Genomic DNA, 17,443 nt, shown 5'->3' on the forward strand with positions numbered 1-17,443 from the left:
CGCGGAGCTCCCAATCAGCCCTGACTTCTTCGCTGAAGCCCGCATATATAGATTGGGCCACCTCTCCGTGGAAACCGGCATGGTTGCGTGGCCTGGGCAGACCTTGGGCCTCAGCGTTGGCGACCGCCTCCGCCAAATCGTTCGGCGTAGATGGGGCGGAGCATTTCAGCCTCCGTGCTCTGAAACTGCTGCCAGCCCGCTCGTTTGCGACCCGGCTTCTCCAGCACATCCATCTTCGCAAAGAGCCGCATAAAGGGACTGTCGAGGCGGGGGGCGCTTGACGGTGTATTTGTTGCTCATCTTCCGAGCGCGATACTTGAGCCAGCGTTGAATGCGCTATTCGAAAACGACATGGAAGGGAGGAGGGAAAAAGTCTCGTCAGCATTGACACGTCATGCGAGCATGTGACACTTACCGCATTCAGTAGCGCAATTCGATCCCACCGCTTGCAGCTCCTCGGCCGACAAATGGCTGTCGTCGGGGGAGCGGCATTGGGGTCGTAGTCCAGAAGCGTCTCGGGCTCCTCTATGTCAGACACGGTCCACGGCACGCGGGCATGGTACTCGTTGCACACCATCGCTCGAAAGTCCCGCTCAGCTCGCCAACTAGTCGCCAAGGCGTCCATGTAGCCTTCAACATGTGGCGCCAGAACGGTTTCGCGCTTGCCCTCGGCCCACATCTTCAAGCTCTTCTTCTCGCTCCGCGCCTTTCGTCGATATTTCTTGGTCGGTTCCATCCCAAGCGGCTGCGACATGTTAAGCTGACACTCTATTGGCAAGAAGAGTGCGTACTACAGAGACCAGCGGCGGCGGCAGGGCAGCGACAGACTGTGAAGAGGCAGACGCCATGTCTGGCAGAGCAGAGGAAGTCGACTGCGACGAGGAAGCCATGGATGAGTGGGTGGAAGAAAAGAAAGAACTGAACAGTCACTTACTTTCGGATCCAATAGCTTCGCCAATCTTTCTGTCTGTCTACTTGGTGATTCCAAGTGGCTTGGCGATCTACGTCTCTCGATTGCACTCCATGGCGACTACGACGACTGAAACGAACACTCCACGGGCAATCCGCTCGTGCTCTACCCCATCCGTGGGCAACGTCGCATCATGCGTATCCGACCCAGCCACCCTCCACACACTATCGTATCCAACGGGGTTGCTCTAAACACCGTCTTTTCGACTAGCCCCATCCATTGCCACCACTGCGACAAGCCCGTCGTTCATATCGCTAACGAAGAGAACCCGGGAGCGAATTCTGCTACAGTATTCTCCGACCGTGTTTCTGTCACTCCAGCAGCGCCGATGAGGACACAAACGACTTCCAGCCGAATGCTAGTGTCGCTCGCGTCATGCCGAGCAATCATCGGGCGTAGCTGGGGCTGTGGTAGTCTTCAAACATCCTCCGTGCCTAAACCCCTACACCCCTGGTGGTACCATGGAACTTCTCGATGTATTGGCAGAGGACCTGCCCGTCGTTGATGAGGCTGTTCGTCGGTAAGGACAGATTTCTCACATTTTAGTCCCCTTCGCTCATGGTCTAACAGATGGTTCTTGAGCATTGATCAACCAGAGCCGGAGTACCATGACCTGCCCGCTCATACATTTGTTCTGCCGGGTGCGTCTTTCTATCTTGATTCTTCGAAAGATCAATAACTTGACCTTGACAAGGCCCAGTGATTTTTTGTACACATGTGTTTTCTCCAAATGATAATAAACGATCTCATGACACCCTCTTCTCTCTCTCTCTCTCTCCCAACTTACATTTTGTCCCCATGTCTCGTCGCACCACGCGCACCTCGTCCTCTTCCACTCGGTCTAGCGAACTTTCGCGAGAACTTGCCGCGGCATACACTCGTATTGATGAACTCGAACAAGCCCTAGCGGCTGCGAGTCTTGAAGGACATTCGCCAGATCAAAACTCTGCGCCATCACATTGGGAGATCGTTCGCCATCCAACCCGTCGTCACGCACCACGACTCCCATCTATTCCACTTCCCGATGCCTCGGACACTGCGGATCTGGACTCTGATAGCTCGGCGATTACTGTCTCCGACGATGAGCCAAGCCAAGATCATTTGTCACGTCATCGGGTATCTTCTCCTTCGCATCACCGGTCTCCGCCTCAACCACCTTCGCCGCCTCGAGTTCTACGTCCAGCGCCCACTGCACCACCACCTCTGGTCCCGCCTCTGCCTCCGCGGGTCCAAAATACCGTCGCGGCATCGCCCAGCAAACTCTACGTGTATTCATCACCTTCTGTCCCCACCACAATCACGTCTGAATGGTCAGCTGTCACCACTGACATTGCACATCTCTGATATTCTGTCAGGTCTGAGGCTTCTTCTGCCACGCAAGGGGTTCCTGGCGGCCACGTTGTCCAACTATACCGCGATCCGGACCCAGTCCGAGTTTCCACCTGCTGGGTCGTCTTTCGAGGGTGGACCACGGGAGTCTTCCAGCAGTACAATGCAGCCGCAACACGGGGCTTTCGCCTAGCAGTTCACCAAGGCTACGCAGACCGCGCCGAGGCTCAACGGGCATACACCTACGCAGTCAAAAAGGGTTATACCTCGAATGCCCCACAACTTCGAGGCCTACCGCTACCCGTCGATCGCATACCTGTTTCTCTCCTTCGCTCGGATGATACCATCGATTTGACGAGGATCGAGCATCGTGCTTCCGATGAGGCATGGTACATCGTGACTGAAGGAGTGAATCCCGGCATTTACCCGACCTTGTGAGCGTCTACTCCTCACCTGCCCTCCCTTTTTCTAACCTTACTTAGCTTAGAAGCTGCACTCAATACCAGTGGGATCCGTTTGGCATCTCATGATTCACACCGAACACTGGCGGCAGCGATTGCAAGCTTCCGTGATGCAGAGCTGCATGGTCGTGTCCGAGAACGTCGTATACCCAGCCGTCCGTAAACTCCATAATATATCATCTTTCGTCTCTCTGCAACGCAAAGTGGTGTCCATGAATAGCAAAAACAAAAAACAACGACAGCAAGATAACCACAGTAGACTAGGGGTCGCGGCTGACTTCCAGTAGGGCTCGAGCTGCCTCACGGTCGCGGGCCTTACTGCTTTTAAGCTCTTTCCAGTACTGATCCCACGCACGCAGTTCTTCATCCTCGTCGATGATCTGCTGCCGTTCGCGTCGCTTCGTCTCTCGCTCAAGATAGGCTGACACTCCATGCTCGGCCACGTAATCGCGGGCCCTGGCCGCACGTTTCCTTTCAGCGATTTTGGCGGAATTGCTTGATACTGAAGTCAGTGACTGGAGCACTGACTTGAACTCCGCACCGTTGCCGATAGAGACGACTACGCTCCCGAGATTGCCGCCGCAACTCATCCCTCTGTGCGTGGTATACTGCACTGGCACGGTGTCTAAATGAGCGTTAGAAAATTTGCAATGCACCGTTAAAGTGCTGACGGACAGGGCCATTCTTTCCCGGGCTCTCTCGCGCCACGAGCGTTTTGTGCCTGTCGAGCCCGTTAGTGGTGTGGCGTCTAACGGGGATGTGCGAGGCACTTGTCTCGGTATTGCGCTGAGGCTATTCGACGCGCAACCATCGTGGTAGCCGCGCGCCGAGTCTTGACGTTGCCAGGAATTGGAGGCTCGACGAGCATAACGATGAGAGGAGAGAAGGAGAGATGGTCACAGCGTGTCACATTCACCTTGACGAAGCTACAAACGTCCTCTGAGGCTCCAGGGAGACAGGTTAGTAGACGGGGAAGTCTACAGGCATGATATTCTTCAATTACTATCATGGTCAAGGAGGACCAGATGAAAATTTGTTGTGAGTTTTTGCGATGTTAGCTAGTTTTCCGTTGTGGTTATTAGTGGTCTTGCGAGCTCGCAATGAGTTAGTTAATGGTATACTTTAAATCCAAAAAAAATATATTAGCTAGCAAGACATATAAGCTATATACTAGCCCAATATTAGACCCCCACCTGCTCATATCGTGAAGTTGTGAACGTTTTTGGGCCCCAACACACGTAGGATCACTCGAGATACAATTGGGCATCACGTTCGTTTGGCCTCAGATTGGCCTAGATGATGGCATCGCGACCTGCGAATGATTCAGTATCATCTGGTGGTCATTCAAGGGCCGAAACGACATTTAGTTGATGGCTTTTTTTTTAGCAGACGTGATCGAGACCTCGGGCCTTTTTTACATGGCTTGGCCAGTGGTAATACTATTCAGACAAGGGCGAGGTTCACATACGGCGCTAAAACAACGAACAACACTACTACAAGCTGCTACTGGTCGTCCTCTGAGTTCACCTCCGTCAAAACATCCGACTCCGCTGAGTGCTCTACAGGAATGACATCGTAGAAGGGGAATTGAAGGCCGCGGAATGAGTAAGAGACCTTGCTATCGTCGACCCACTCGGGATACTCCGCAGCGTAAAGCTCCTGGAAGATGTTGTCCATCGTTGGCACGCGCTGGGGAGCTGACCGGAGCGTCATTCGTTGACAGTCCTCCACCGGACAGGCAAATCGACTTTGCAGGGATCCTCGGCTGCAGATGTAGCAGTAAACATGACCGCACGAGCCATTTCTGCAATGAAAATCAGTCAAGGTACTGCGACAGCCACATAGAATGCATACACGACTGGATGAGAGAAAAGGTTGCCGCACAATGGACAGCAATGAGCCAAGGCTCGGTTGACAGGCGACGGAGGAGGACGAGCAGATGTGAGATAGGCAGAGTCTGGAGTCCACTCGCGAGCTCGTTCACTCCTGAAGCCTGGACGCATTTTGACGTGGGGGAGGAGACGATGATTTGGGATTCGCAGTTGTTTGGCTGACCGTTGTTATCAGAGCTACAAAAGCACACCAAGCACAAACGACATACCGGCCTCAGCCTGCTGCTGCTTGCGAAATTGGCGAGTATTTTCCCGCTGGATGGACAACTTTTCTGCTGTCGTGAGGAGTGAGTGAACTGCTTAGCAGTAAAAGATGACCCACGATACCTTCTTGAGCTGCTTCTTCGCGTCGCGCACGGATACGCGCCCGTATGGCTCGACGCCTGACGTTCTCTTCCTCCACTAGAAAATTTGAGTCAGCAGATTTTCGCCATCGATTGCCATAATTTGTAACGCACGAGTTGAAGACAGTGAAGGAGGAGGCTCTGGATGCAATAAGTGGCCAGAAAGTAGAGAATAGATGAGGGGCGTACCAGCCATTGGCAGTGAACGACTGACGGAAGAACGAGATGGAAGTAGGAGGAAGAGTTGTTACTGCGTGACACCCGCCCGCAGCAGCAATAAGCTCGTCGAGTCCCGCAGCTCAAGGACACAGCGGCGCTCCCCCCACTGAGCTCTAGTCTCCGGCGTTGGCGTGCGGGTGGAGCATCTCAGTGAGCAGTTTGTTTGGCTCGGTTTGGGGATTCACTTAAGTCGGATGTAGGAGTCGGAGGGGAGTGTCGCGGAGGATATGATGGGCTGTTTAGACCCCCAAAAATCTCGGTTAGCCAGCACCAAGCACGAGGTACAAATCTGATGAATCAGAATTGCCTCCGCAATATCGCGCACGTCGTGTGATAATATATCTCGCACGTCGTCCCATTCAGATGGCATCACTTACCAAGTTACTTGACTTGGAATCTTGACTCGCCACCCCCACTCATGCGTCAACGACCAATTACCGACTTTTTCATGGCTGACGGAGCTACAGTTCGTGCTTTTTTCTTCTGGTCTTGAGTTGGGCTTGTGGCTGACATTCCCTAGGCGCCAGTTGCGGACGCACCGGAAGCACCACCCGTCCCGGTCAGTGGTGGACTGATGCGCGGCGAGGACTTCATCGAGGAGCCTGTTCAAGCTATAGACGACACTCCATTCGACCCCGAAGTATTGCACCGTTTCAGAATTCGCGCAGACCAGTGGACCAACTACGCGGCGGACTGGACCTTGCGCGAAGAAAAGCAGCGATCTCTGGGAAACGCGCCCAAAGAATGTGCCTGGTGTTTCACTTCGTTAGCGGACGCGAGGCTCTTATATCGGTGCTCGTGGCGCAATAGGTGCATGCACGGGTTGTACGCCTGCAAAGGATGCATCTTGATTGCGCACGAGCGCCGCCCCAGACCACGGGTTTGTCGATGTGAGTGGAATTTTCAGGAATTTATAGATGCTGACACCAAGCGAAGGTTTGGAACAACCGCCGTTGGACACAGCTGGTCCCCATTTCGGAGTTGGGATACGTGTACCAAGTTGGCCACATCAGCGCTACAATGACGGACGAGTGTCCCAACCCGTCTCCCGAAACCACGGTTTCGGTCCGTTCCTCGCGATGGGGTCAATTCGAGCTGACTTCTCGGGGTTGTCTTTGCCCTGCTCGTCCTACTTTGATTACTTCGAGTTACGATATTTCTTGTCAGTACTCTTTGTCATCGTCGCAATAAGAGGTTTATGAATCATCATTTGACCGAGGAATGACATGCGTTCAGTGGCGAAGGGGAAAATACGAGGAGTATTGATGTCTAAGCACGAGGCTAATGTGTATATAATAAGGCCAGGCGGCAAGACCAAAACGCTCCGCACTCACCTGCACAGATGCTTCGTCGAGGTCGTCGGCGGAAGGACGACTTGCTCGGGGATATCCAGGACGACAATCTTCCGAATGCGACGACAACGTTCCTGGGGGATGAACAAATTCACATTTCAGCGGATGGAGCACGAGTCTTCACCGATGTTGTCAACAGGGTCAAAAGAAAGCGCCCTCGTTTGGACGCGGAAGAGCTTCAAGAGCCTGACGATCGCCTTTCTGGGTGGACTCCGATGGGTGTTGGCGATGACGACGTCCGCTCGCACTCACAGTCTCATCATATGAGACCGAGCCCGACATGGAAGACGTGGGGTCTCAAAATACGAGCGAGAAGGCCAAACGACGTCACTATGCTAGTTCAGTAGGTGCTTTACCTGAGCAAAGTAAACGGCAACTCACGGGAGTGCAGGATGATCCCATGTCTGTCTGGTTACCGCACGCGTCAACGTTCCTCGATGAGCTAGTCCGGCGCGATGGGCTAGCCGACTTCGTTCACAAGCCTTGTTGCGCGCATTGCTCAGAGTCAAGCCCCGAATCCCGGATGTTTCGATGTCGTCATTGTGGGGACTACCTACAATGCCAGTCTTGCACTGTCCGTGCCCACCAGACACGTCCATTGCACGTCGTCGAGGTGGGTCTGCTTATCTGTGATGGCAATTGTCTGATTTGATTTAGGAATGGAACGGCCGGTTTTGGTGCCGGACAAACCTTTATTCGGTGCTGCCCAATTTCGATGGCCAGATTGGCCTTGGTTTGATCTTCCAGGTCGGGCACCACGGACTTCCGTGCCCAAACCCCAGTGTGACGAAGCGCATGGTGGTTATTGACGTGCGGGGAGTGTTCACTCTTCGCGTGCGCACCTGCAATTGTGAGCTGGGTCAAAGACGGAATGTCCTACGGCAGCTGCTCGCTCACGGTTGGTATCCTGCCACCACGACAGACCCAGAGACATGCGCCACGCTAGAGGCTCTGGAACTCTTTCGACTCTTGCAAGTCGTCGGCAACATCAATGTCAATGATTTTGTCGGCTCGATTGAAAGGTTGACGGATGCGACCCGACTTGAGGCGACTCCGGTAGGCCCGTATTTTCCGGATCTGGCGGTGCGTTAACGGGAGCGATAGGATCGTTACAAGGCGTTTTTTCGCATGCATCGTCAATACACTTACCTGATTCGGGCGAAACGGGCCGGGCGAGCACATGACCCAGGCGGCCTTGCGGAAACCGCGACGGGGAGTTGGCCGTGTCCTGTTGGGCATGTCCTCAACCAGGCGAAACCTACCGGAAGGTTGGAAACGAGTCGATCGCTCGCAACGGTGAGTGTGTGAGGAGATAGTGTGTGCCAATCTAATGCAAAAATCAGTTTCCTCTACAAGCTCATCTTGGCAGTCGACGCGAACTTCCGACTGAAGAACCGCATTCGAGCAAATGAGCGTCAAGATCCTGCCTTAGCGAAAGGCAAGGGGTATTTTGTCCAGTCCGAGGCCTACAAGCGGCATCTGCGTGAATACGTGGCTGAGAAGGAGGTAGGCGATTGGAAACCGCTTAACTTGCCTTGGCATTATTAAGCGCTGCCAGGTTCACAGCTGCGCCGCCCGCGGCCCTCATCCAACAAGACACCAAAGTGACGACAGGCTTGAGGGTGTCGGGGGTAGGCGGTGTAGGTGTGCGCTCGACACGGGCTCGTCCGGAAGCAGGGAATGTGCGATCTGCAGAAAGGCGAAAGGTGTGTCTTGGCTTGTCTCACGTCTGCCATTGACCAACCGCTGAAAGATACGCTAATATTGATTACGTTGTCATGGCCACGCTGCAAGGCGAGAAGGTCATCAACGTGACCATCAGCTACGACATTGCCTGCCATTGGCAGGTTCTCTTACCTGCCCGAGGTGAACGAATCCGACAACGCGGCGATCTCACGACGGACCTCTCCAAGTACAAGATGCAGTTTGCCTTACCCGTCTGGCATGCGTCTGCCCACGAGATAAACTGTCGCTCAAAGAACACTCTCAGTTACGCGCATGGAGTTGGGAAAACAGACGGAGAAGGCATTGAACGAACTTGGTCGCTACTGAATCCTAGTGCTTGGGCGACGAAGGAGATGGGGGAAGGAGCTCGCCACGACACCTTGGAAGATAAGATTGACCATCTCAATTTCGAGAAGAACATCGGGCAAGGTAAGTGCCGGAGATTGACATGAGAACTATGCTTATCACCATCTGACAGGGAGAATCCTCATGCGAAAGCTAATCGTCGCTCTGGCAGAGCGGCGCACACAGGAGGAAGAATTCGAAGAGATGACTGAGAGCATATCAGAGGAGAAGGTTAAGGTCTGGGAGAGAATGGTCATCGACTGGGAGAAGGACCACCGAGAGCCGAACCCTTTCTTAATCATTGGGGGGAAAGAAGGTCGGTAATCAGCGCTGAGCAGTGACGCCGGTTTGATATTCCTGATCTAGCGGGACCATCCGAACGGGAGGTGATGCAGCAACTGAAAGCAGCAGAAGTCGAGGATGCACGCGCTGGTCGAGCACCATTGGTTCCCGAGGGAAAGATGACCGCCGCTGGTTTTGTCAAAGCTGGCCTTCAGCTCGAGGAATCCCAGTGAGAGGAATTCCCTGGTCGTTTTCTTGGAGTTGCTAAGCAAATGATAGACGTCGCATCTTGGCAGAACTGAAGGCCAAGACACTCATCTCCGCGGACCGCTCGAGTGCAATCCAGGAACAGCGATTTTCATTGCACAAGCGATTCAAGACATTCCACGACCTACAACTGACTTACATGCCTGGCGTAGAAGAATATCCGGGCGAGCGACGATGAAAAACGGAATCCAGACGAACCTCCTCCCAAAGCAGAACATCTCAAAATCTATCTGCCTTCCGAATTGTCACCCGATGATCGCCGGCGCTATTGTGGACGTGGGGTCGCTGATGCAGAAACGAAATTACGGTTGGGACAATGTGCGGATGCATTGATGTCGCTGAGAGGCTGCTTATACACCAAGACCCACGTCATCTATTGGCGTAATTCGAATTCTGTGGCGCAAAAAGGAGCAACCCGGTCTGCGACGTTGTTGGAGCGCATTGGGGGAGCGTATTGCGAGAGCGGCGTTGAAGTATCGGAAGGCTTATGATGCCTTGGTCGCCTTGAAAGGCCAAGGCTTCTCCTCTGAGTTCCGGAAACTTCGAGGACGCCCGATATCAACGGGCGCGCAGGTGTCGAGAATGACATCTCCTCTGTCAAGAAACTACGCGCGGCGGAGTCTGCCCGGGGCATCGCGAAACGAGCCGACTCAAACTGCAATCGAAGCGCGGGTCTCGTGGATTTGGGGCATCGCAGGGGGCACCGACAGAACAGAATTGCATGATTGTGCGTAAAATTCATTGCTGCTATAGTATACTAGGCTCATTATTCTACCCCCACAGCCGTGGTGGGTTGACTGGACCAAGGCAAGGGCGCGGCGAGACAGATGGCGCGAAGAAGTGGCGTTGATACGCGAGGAGATGAAGCGCGTGTTACGCTGCTTGGCGACAATACAGAAGGAATGGGATGAGCGCAGGGGCAAGGGATGAGGAAGACGTGGCATTGTCCAGCGGCCTGCGTGCTTATGCGCTACGCCAGTGCGCTATGCACAAAAGGGTCGGAGAAGCTTTTTATGAGAGCTGGAACAAATCTGCGGCGAACGCGAGGGAACTGATCGACGTACCATTGCTTCGGGATTTGCTGGCAGGAACGGCGGTGGAGCAGGTTGGCTGCGAAGCGGATGAGCAGCGGGAGGTTAACGATGTTGGTGACGCACAGGAGAGTGTGGCCGCGCCAGACCCAGCAGCGACCGCGCCGCAGCGGGTCACACGCTGGCGCACGAAGCTCCAAGAGGCCTCCACAACCACAACCGCCACGACCACCTCGACGAGCACGAGAAGCTCATGCTGAATGCGCTCCGCGACCCAGGGAGAGCTGGACCCACGCGGCTTCAGCCATGAACGCAGACTTTTGAGGGCGGCGCGAAGGGCAGAGAGCACCATCAGGGAGATGGACCGAGGGAGGCACGTGGGATGAGGCTGAGACGCCAACGTCCCGTTTAGGATGTTGACGGACCTTTTTTAGAAATGCTTGTTAGCCTCCCCGGACCCCACCCGTGTAAAATTGATTGTAGCACGTCGTATATGATGCGATTGATCCAAGTGATGAGCTAGTGATGAGACCACTCGTGCCGGCTGCAACTTGGCGGCAGGACCCAAGCAGAGCCAAAGCAGGCAAGAGCATTTTTGTGTGGGATTGCCAGGGGCCTGGGGAGCCCAGAGCGAAAGCAATTAAATTCTATGGGAATAGCCATAGCAAATAGCTATTTGTTACAGCCAAGGGTGATTGCTTGTGTTGCTGAAGACACTAAGATACCCCAACGACATGGACATTTGTACGTTCAGGGCGACGCCGTCTCCGTATCCTGCAAAGGGTCGTAGGCGAGGTTGGTGGAATCGGATCGACGAGTGGTAGATTACTAGGGACATATCTGAAAGAGGAGTCAGCGAAGCTCGGTTAGCTCGCAGCGTGGCGGAATGCCAGCGGACGCTGCGAGCTTACCGTTTTTCTGGAGAAGGTAGTGGATGCGGGAAGAGAAGAAAATGATGTGACTTGTCACTCTGACACCTTTTTATGCTAGGTAGTCACGTGCGGTCCGTCCCGCTAATTCAGATGATGGACGCGAAGGTATTCACGCTTAAGAGCTGGAGCGTTGCGCAGATCATTTTCTGATACCCAGCTGTCGTCCGAAGGATCGTAGCCCACCCAACGGACTAGGAACATTCGATACTCTTGTCCTTTTCGACGACGCGCACGCGGTGGCCCAATATTGCCTCCACCTCGAATTCCTCGGTCGGCGCTAGATAGTCGCGAGTGTCTGGCAAGACTTCTCGTTCGCCGAACCGGGCCTCCGAAGGGTGATAAAGTTTGAGATGTTCCAAGTTAAACACCGGGTGCATATTGTAAGAGTCGGGGAGCCGTAGGCGGTAGACCACAGGGTTAATCTTTTCCATAACCTCGAACGGGCCAATCGTCCGCTGTATTAGCTTGCGACCCGTCCCGGCCACATCGACTAGCTCCAGGGTATGCGGGTTGACCAGGACAAAATCCCCTTCCTGGATCTCTTCGACCGGGCGACGGTGCTTGTTGAATGCTCGAGCCTGCTTTTCTTGGGCTAGTATGAGAGAGTCCCTCGCCGCTTGACGATGTTCATTGAGGGCTTCAGTGAAGTCCTCCTCTTTTTGTCCTCGCATGAACGGCCTGACTACGGGATCCGTAGTCGGGATTAGCGCGCCGGCCTCTGTTCTCGGATGGTATCCCATGAGCAGGAAGCTCGGTTTGTACCCAGTAGAAGAGTGTACATTGCCGTTGTACGCAAAGTTCATCTCTCCCAACCATCGAGCCCAAGTTGTGCGATCCTTCGCGACGTAAGCCCGGAGCATTTGCTCCAAGTAAGCGTTAACTATCTCAGTTTGACCATCGGTTTGCGGGTGATGAGAGGTGGATAAGGCCATGCGGCTGCCGTACTGGGCCGTAACAGCTCTCCAGAACGCGGTAGCCCATCTACGGTCTCTGTCGGCTATGATCCTTTCCGGCATTCCGAATCGGTTGACTACATGGTCGATGAATAGTTTGGCGAAACCTTCTTGCGAAAGAGTAGTGTGAGTCGGTATGAATATGGCGTATTTCGTTAGCTTGTCCACAAATACTAGAATAGCAGTAAACTTCTCGTCTCCCGAAGGCGGTAAACCAGTGATCATGTCCATAGAGATGGTAGAGAAGGGAGCGGCGGGGGACGTGAGATGGGCGGAGTCCGCCCATCTTTCGTCGGTGATCCGTTTTTATCTTCTGGCAGATATCGCAGGATTTGGCGAAGGCTTCGACATCCTTATGCAGCGAGCTCCAGAAGAATAGTTCCTTGACGCGATGATAAGCCGCATTTTGGAACACACATAGAAAACCACCGTTTTCATTCGTTTCATGGGTACAGCGCACGTCTAGGAACTGGCATGAGTCCCGAATGGCCAGTTAGGGAGATATCTGCGAGGAGGCGTTTCGACTCGACCGTTGTTGATAGCAACTGGCCGTTCAGAACGACTCTTACAACAACCAAAACAACAGCAGAGCCCAACCAACATAGAGGATCCATCCAATCCTTTATATATATACCAAAAGGGAGTGTAAACTAAAAGGCATATTCGGTCTGGTACCGCTGGGACTCGAACTCAGAACGCTCCGACGAAGGTTCAACCAGGCTTGAACGGATCAGTCCCTGACAGCATTGGAACGGTTTCGGAACTTACGCAAGGATAAGGACATGTGGAGGTGCGGTTAAACGGGAGGCATGACTCAGTGGAAACGAGGGCTTGGCTGCAGATCGCGGCGACCTTAACCCGCAACCGTCCAACCGAACAACTCGACAACAGATTGCGATTATCTCGTTAAGAGATTTGCCTAACGGTGTCTGGCGGTTAACCTCAAGTCATGGATATCGATGGAAAGCTAGGAAGTGGAGCAACACGACGATAACAACAACGGTTAGCGGACCGTTCACAAAAACGCATAGACGGTCGCAATAAAGGAGGATTTACAAAGGTCATTGACACCAAACACGCTACCGGTCATCTAGACCTGGATTTTCGACTCTGGGCCTTATGGCGAAACGATACCTTACAAATTATGCACATGGACCATCATTCTGTTGTGGCGATTTACCTGATCTTATCATTTTCTGTTTAGTATTTATATCTCTGTCCTGTATTTGAGCGATTCACGGATTGCCCCGCGTTACTAGGTGCATCTGGGGATCTAGCTTGTCAATATCATCCTGCTAGCTCTTTCATTCAAGTAAAAAGGCATTGTGATCAAAGAGTTGAGGGTTCCGGTTGCCGTATAAGAGAGTTTCGGTTGGCGTACACTTGGTTTCGGTTGGCGGTCGAGAGTTTAAGGCAGTTAGTTCCTGACTTGAGACGACTCCTTGGGTTTAAGGCAGTTAGTTCCTGATCCAAACGAGTATAAACGGTTCTGGGCATCGATTGGCGCTTTCCTATTGCTGGATTTCGTCGATAGTACGCTTAAGGACAACCACAAAACAAATCTTTAACAAGATTTCATTCGATCTACCCTACAACCTTGCACACCCGTGTACAGGCTCTGTTCCCAGGGTTCTGCACTCGTATTAGGAGACGGTTATTGGTGGTTGTTGGACGTTTGGAACGGTGTTATACGGTTATCGCTCAGACAGAACGACTAGTTGTTGTTTTGTTGTTGAGTTTTAGTTGTGTAGTGTCGGTCTCATCTCCGGTCTCCCCACCCGTCATCCACCCTCATCAGCGATGTAGCAACTTTAATGGTCCCGCATGTGCTGTCTCGGTGGCGGAATCATGGAGCCAGCTGAGCATGAAAGGCACCTTCGACCTCGGGACGCATAGTCTGGTATTCCAGTCCGCGTCCACGAAGTAGAGTAGGCCGCCGCTCCCTCTTTGGAACCGAGAAGGAGTGAGAACCATGTCTGGGTGCGCTATTTCCTCCGCATATCTGGACCGGAAAAATGGATCGTCCTTGTATCCTTTTACGAATTCAGCCACTAAGTCCGGTGCAAAGGAGACGAGTAGATGCGACTTCTTGTTCCAGTCCTCATCTCTGTCGACCGTTGCATCTTTCACACCCACTGGGTAAGTCCAAGCGTCACCCTCCTCGAAAGGTAGTTCCTGATTCGAAACTCCGCTTTGCTCCTTCTCCTCCGGTTTAGACTGCTCAATCGCGGTGGGCTGGATTCCAGCCTCCTTCGCTTGCTTTTCGAGTGATGACCATAGCATCTCTATCGATCACTTCGTCCCACCAGCTGGCCGTAAACGAGGCTTTCGCAGCAGGGGTGAACATGCCTCTCCCTTCTAAGCTTTCGGCCCGCTCCCTCTTTTCCTCGTCTTGTATTATCGCAAGCTCCTCGTCTCTCACTGGGGAGTCGTGGTCTGGGATCCGCGGCAGTCGCGACAGGGGGTCTACGTTCGAGTGGATCTTCCCTGGTCGATGTACTATTTGTAGTCCCGGATAGGCCGCAAACACCGCCCCCCAGGCCGCCAGCCTTCGATTCATGTTTTCATAAACTCTCGCCCATTGCAACGCAGCATGATCCGTTACCAGAACTACTTTCTCACCCTCGATGAATGGCTGAAAGCGGACCAAGGCCTCCTTGGCTCCCAGCGCTTCACGCTCCGTTGCGCTGTAGTTCCTCTCGGCTGATCGGAGAGTGCAGCTCCAGTAGCAGATTACTCGCTCCACGTAGACTTCCGAAGCTTCGAAGTCGTCTGCCCATTGCGAGCCGGCGTACAATTCCTCCTCTAAATCCTTAATGAACGAAGGATGCAAACGAGGGACTGGATCTCCAGCATCCCAAGCTTTACGGAGTTTATCGAAGGCTGTCGTGCCTCTGAGGTCGCTGACGCGGATCTTCTGCACTTGCTGCAAGCTAGCACCGATGGCTACGTCCGAGGCGTCCGTATACAGTCGATACGGTTGTCCACGTATCGGGTGTCCTAACACGGGTGCAACCGACAGAGCGTCTTTGGCATCCAAGAACGCTCTCTCGTGTTCCGCGCGCCATTCCCATTTAGCTCCTTTAGTCAGAAGTCCAAACAAGGGTTTAACCACGAAAGCGTAATGCGGAATGTACATCGCAAAGTAATTCGCCATCCCGAGGAACTTCTGCAATTGATTCACCGTTGTCGGTCGCGCGAGTTCTTGAATCGCCGCCACTTTCTCCTTATGCGTGGATAGTCCTAAGCGAGACACTTTCTGCCCTGACAGCAGAATAGAAGTGTACCCAATGAAGCACTTCTTCGGCTCGAGCGTGATGCCTGCCCCGCGAATCGCAGATAACACCTTATCCAGATGTACTAGATGGTCGTCCCAGGTTTGCGAGAAAACTACGATGTCGTCCACGTATACCAGCGCGAACAGCCACAGGAACGGTGCCAGCACTCCCTGCATGATGCGCTGAAAAATGGAAGGACCATTGCGCAACCCAAACGGCATCCGCCTGAATTGCCACAACCCTCTGTGTGTCCGGAAAGCGGTTTTAGGTTTCGCGTCGTCGTCCATAGACACCTGATTGAAACCTGCTAGAGCGTCGAAACTGGACAGCACCTGCGACCCCGATAACGCCTGGACTATTTCGGATTGCCTCGGGATGGGAAACTCATCTGCCACCGTAGAAGCGTTGAGCTTGCGGTAGTCCACCGCCAGCCTAGGCTTACCGTTCCGGAATACAACCACGCAGGGCGCACCCCAAGGACTAGTCGATGGCTCTATGACTTCGCGCTCAATCCAGAGATCCATTTGTTTATCGATGACTAATCTCCACTCGGGGGAGGCCGCGTACATAGGCAGGGAAACTGGCTGAGTTCCTTCCTTCGTAGGGACTGGGGCTTGCTCCTTGACATGGCCTAATCGCCCCCCGATTCCGAAGGCCGCGGCATTCCGGGTCAGCACTTCTTGAAGGCGAGGGAGGACGTCAATCGGGATGTCCGGGCCGAGACAAACAGCTTCGGACACGCTGACCGACGGATCAGACGGGTCCGGATCGGGTACGGCCGTAGTCTTCGGGCCCCACAGTTCCTCATCCGCCTCCCCTTCTGCTACTTCGGGTTCTGCGTCCACTGTCTGGCTCCTAGCCGCCCGCGGGGTCGTTGACTGGGGCGCTAGCACGTATGACTCGGGTTAAGGCTTCGACGCTGGCCGCCATTCGCTCCAAATCTGCTTCATCTTCTGGCCAATCTTCGTAAGTCTCCGGGTTTCGCAGGATGCCAACCACATCTCCAGCTCTCACGAACCACGGTTTCGTGCTGGTATTCGCGATGGGCACGTAAGGAGCTTCTCGGGAAATCATCGTACTGGGAGCGGCCATGATGCTGCCGTCATCCATGGTAAGAAGGACCTTGTCTACCAACCAGTTCGCTCTCCCTTCCATAGGAGCCGAAACTCGCACGTTGTGCACCGAGCCTGCTGAGATCAGCACATCCTTCTCTGCGCGGACTAGTATTTCTTCGTCCTTGATGGGCTGTTCTCGCCTCCGCGGCTTCTGGGATCCAGAAGAACCCGGAGCGTACTCCTTAACTGTCCTTGTGAAGTTGACGTTTCGCATTTGGAAGCCTAAGTCGATCTCCGAGGTAGAGGATGCATGGATACGATGTTTCGTGGCGCCAATTAGCACTTCGCTTTCTCCCGAAGCATGTCTCGTTATACCCAACTCGTAAGCAGATTGGAAATCTTCGCCGAGTAGTAAAGGGACTTGCATTCCCCTCACGACATAAGCTTCTGCTTCCATTTTGACCAATTCATCCTCCACAGTTGTGATGTACAAAGGTAGCCGCACATATCCCAGCACTTTGGCTTTCCCGGTCAAGTGGTAGAGTTGCATCCGTAAGCCTTCCTTCGGGGGCGGTAGGTCCGGGATCGTGTTAGCGAATTCTTCTGAGACCAGCGTCAGGTCAGCGCCGGAATCCAGCCTGACGACGACGTGGGGCTGAACGGGAGAGCCTACGCGAGCGAGAATATGCAAAGCTTTAGATCCCACAGACGACATTCCAGCCGGGAGTTGCCTCAGCCGCCGAATGACCTGCGCTACTTCGCCATTGGGCGCTATTTCCGACTCCACGATTAAAGGAGAGGTGACGTGCTTGGCCAGCTTATCCAGGGCTTCCTTGGGCACGGGACTTCTCTCTCTGCTCGAGGCAGCGGCCCATTTCTCCTTCTTGCTAGCAGGTATTCGTTTCTGTCTGCTTTCTCGACGGCGAACGTTGCGATTGCCTCCGTAAGAAACTGTAAGAACCACCTTATGCAGATCGGAATCCGATAGCAAAGCCTCAGAGAAACTGT

At 53.7% G+C, this 17,443-nt stretch overlaps 1 protein-coding gene across 1 annotated transcript; it reads left to right on the plus strand.

Moving 5' to 3' along the window:
• Positions 1–5,633: 5,633 nt before the first annotated feature.
• MIND_00895200 (CxC2 domain-containing protein) lies at positions 5,634–9,364 on the plus strand (the record flags this gene model as incomplete). The annotated part of the gene is made up of 14 exons (XM_037365599.1): positions 5,634–5,681; positions 5,736–6,025; positions 6,078–6,105; positions 6,152–6,280; positions 6,558–6,856; positions 6,907–7,180; positions 7,225–7,623; positions 7,672–7,871; positions 7,911–8,073; positions 8,263–8,273; positions 8,321–8,721; positions 8,771–8,953; positions 9,004–9,148; positions 9,199–9,364. 14 exons carry the CDS (start codon positions 5,634–5,636, stop codon positions 9,362–9,364), a joined length of 2,736 nt encoding a protein of 911 aa, XP_037218841.1.
• Between the last annotated feature and the right edge of the window lie 8,079 nt (positions 9,365–17,443).

This window comes from Mycena indigotica, assembly GCF_014461135.1.
Source record: "Mycena indigotica strain 171206Taipei chromosome Unknown Mind.scaff0007, whole genome shotgun sequence".
In the NCBI taxonomy this organism is placed as follows: domain Eukaryota; kingdom Fungi; phylum Basidiomycota; class Agaricomycetes; order Agaricales; family Mycenaceae; genus Mycena; species Mycena indigotica.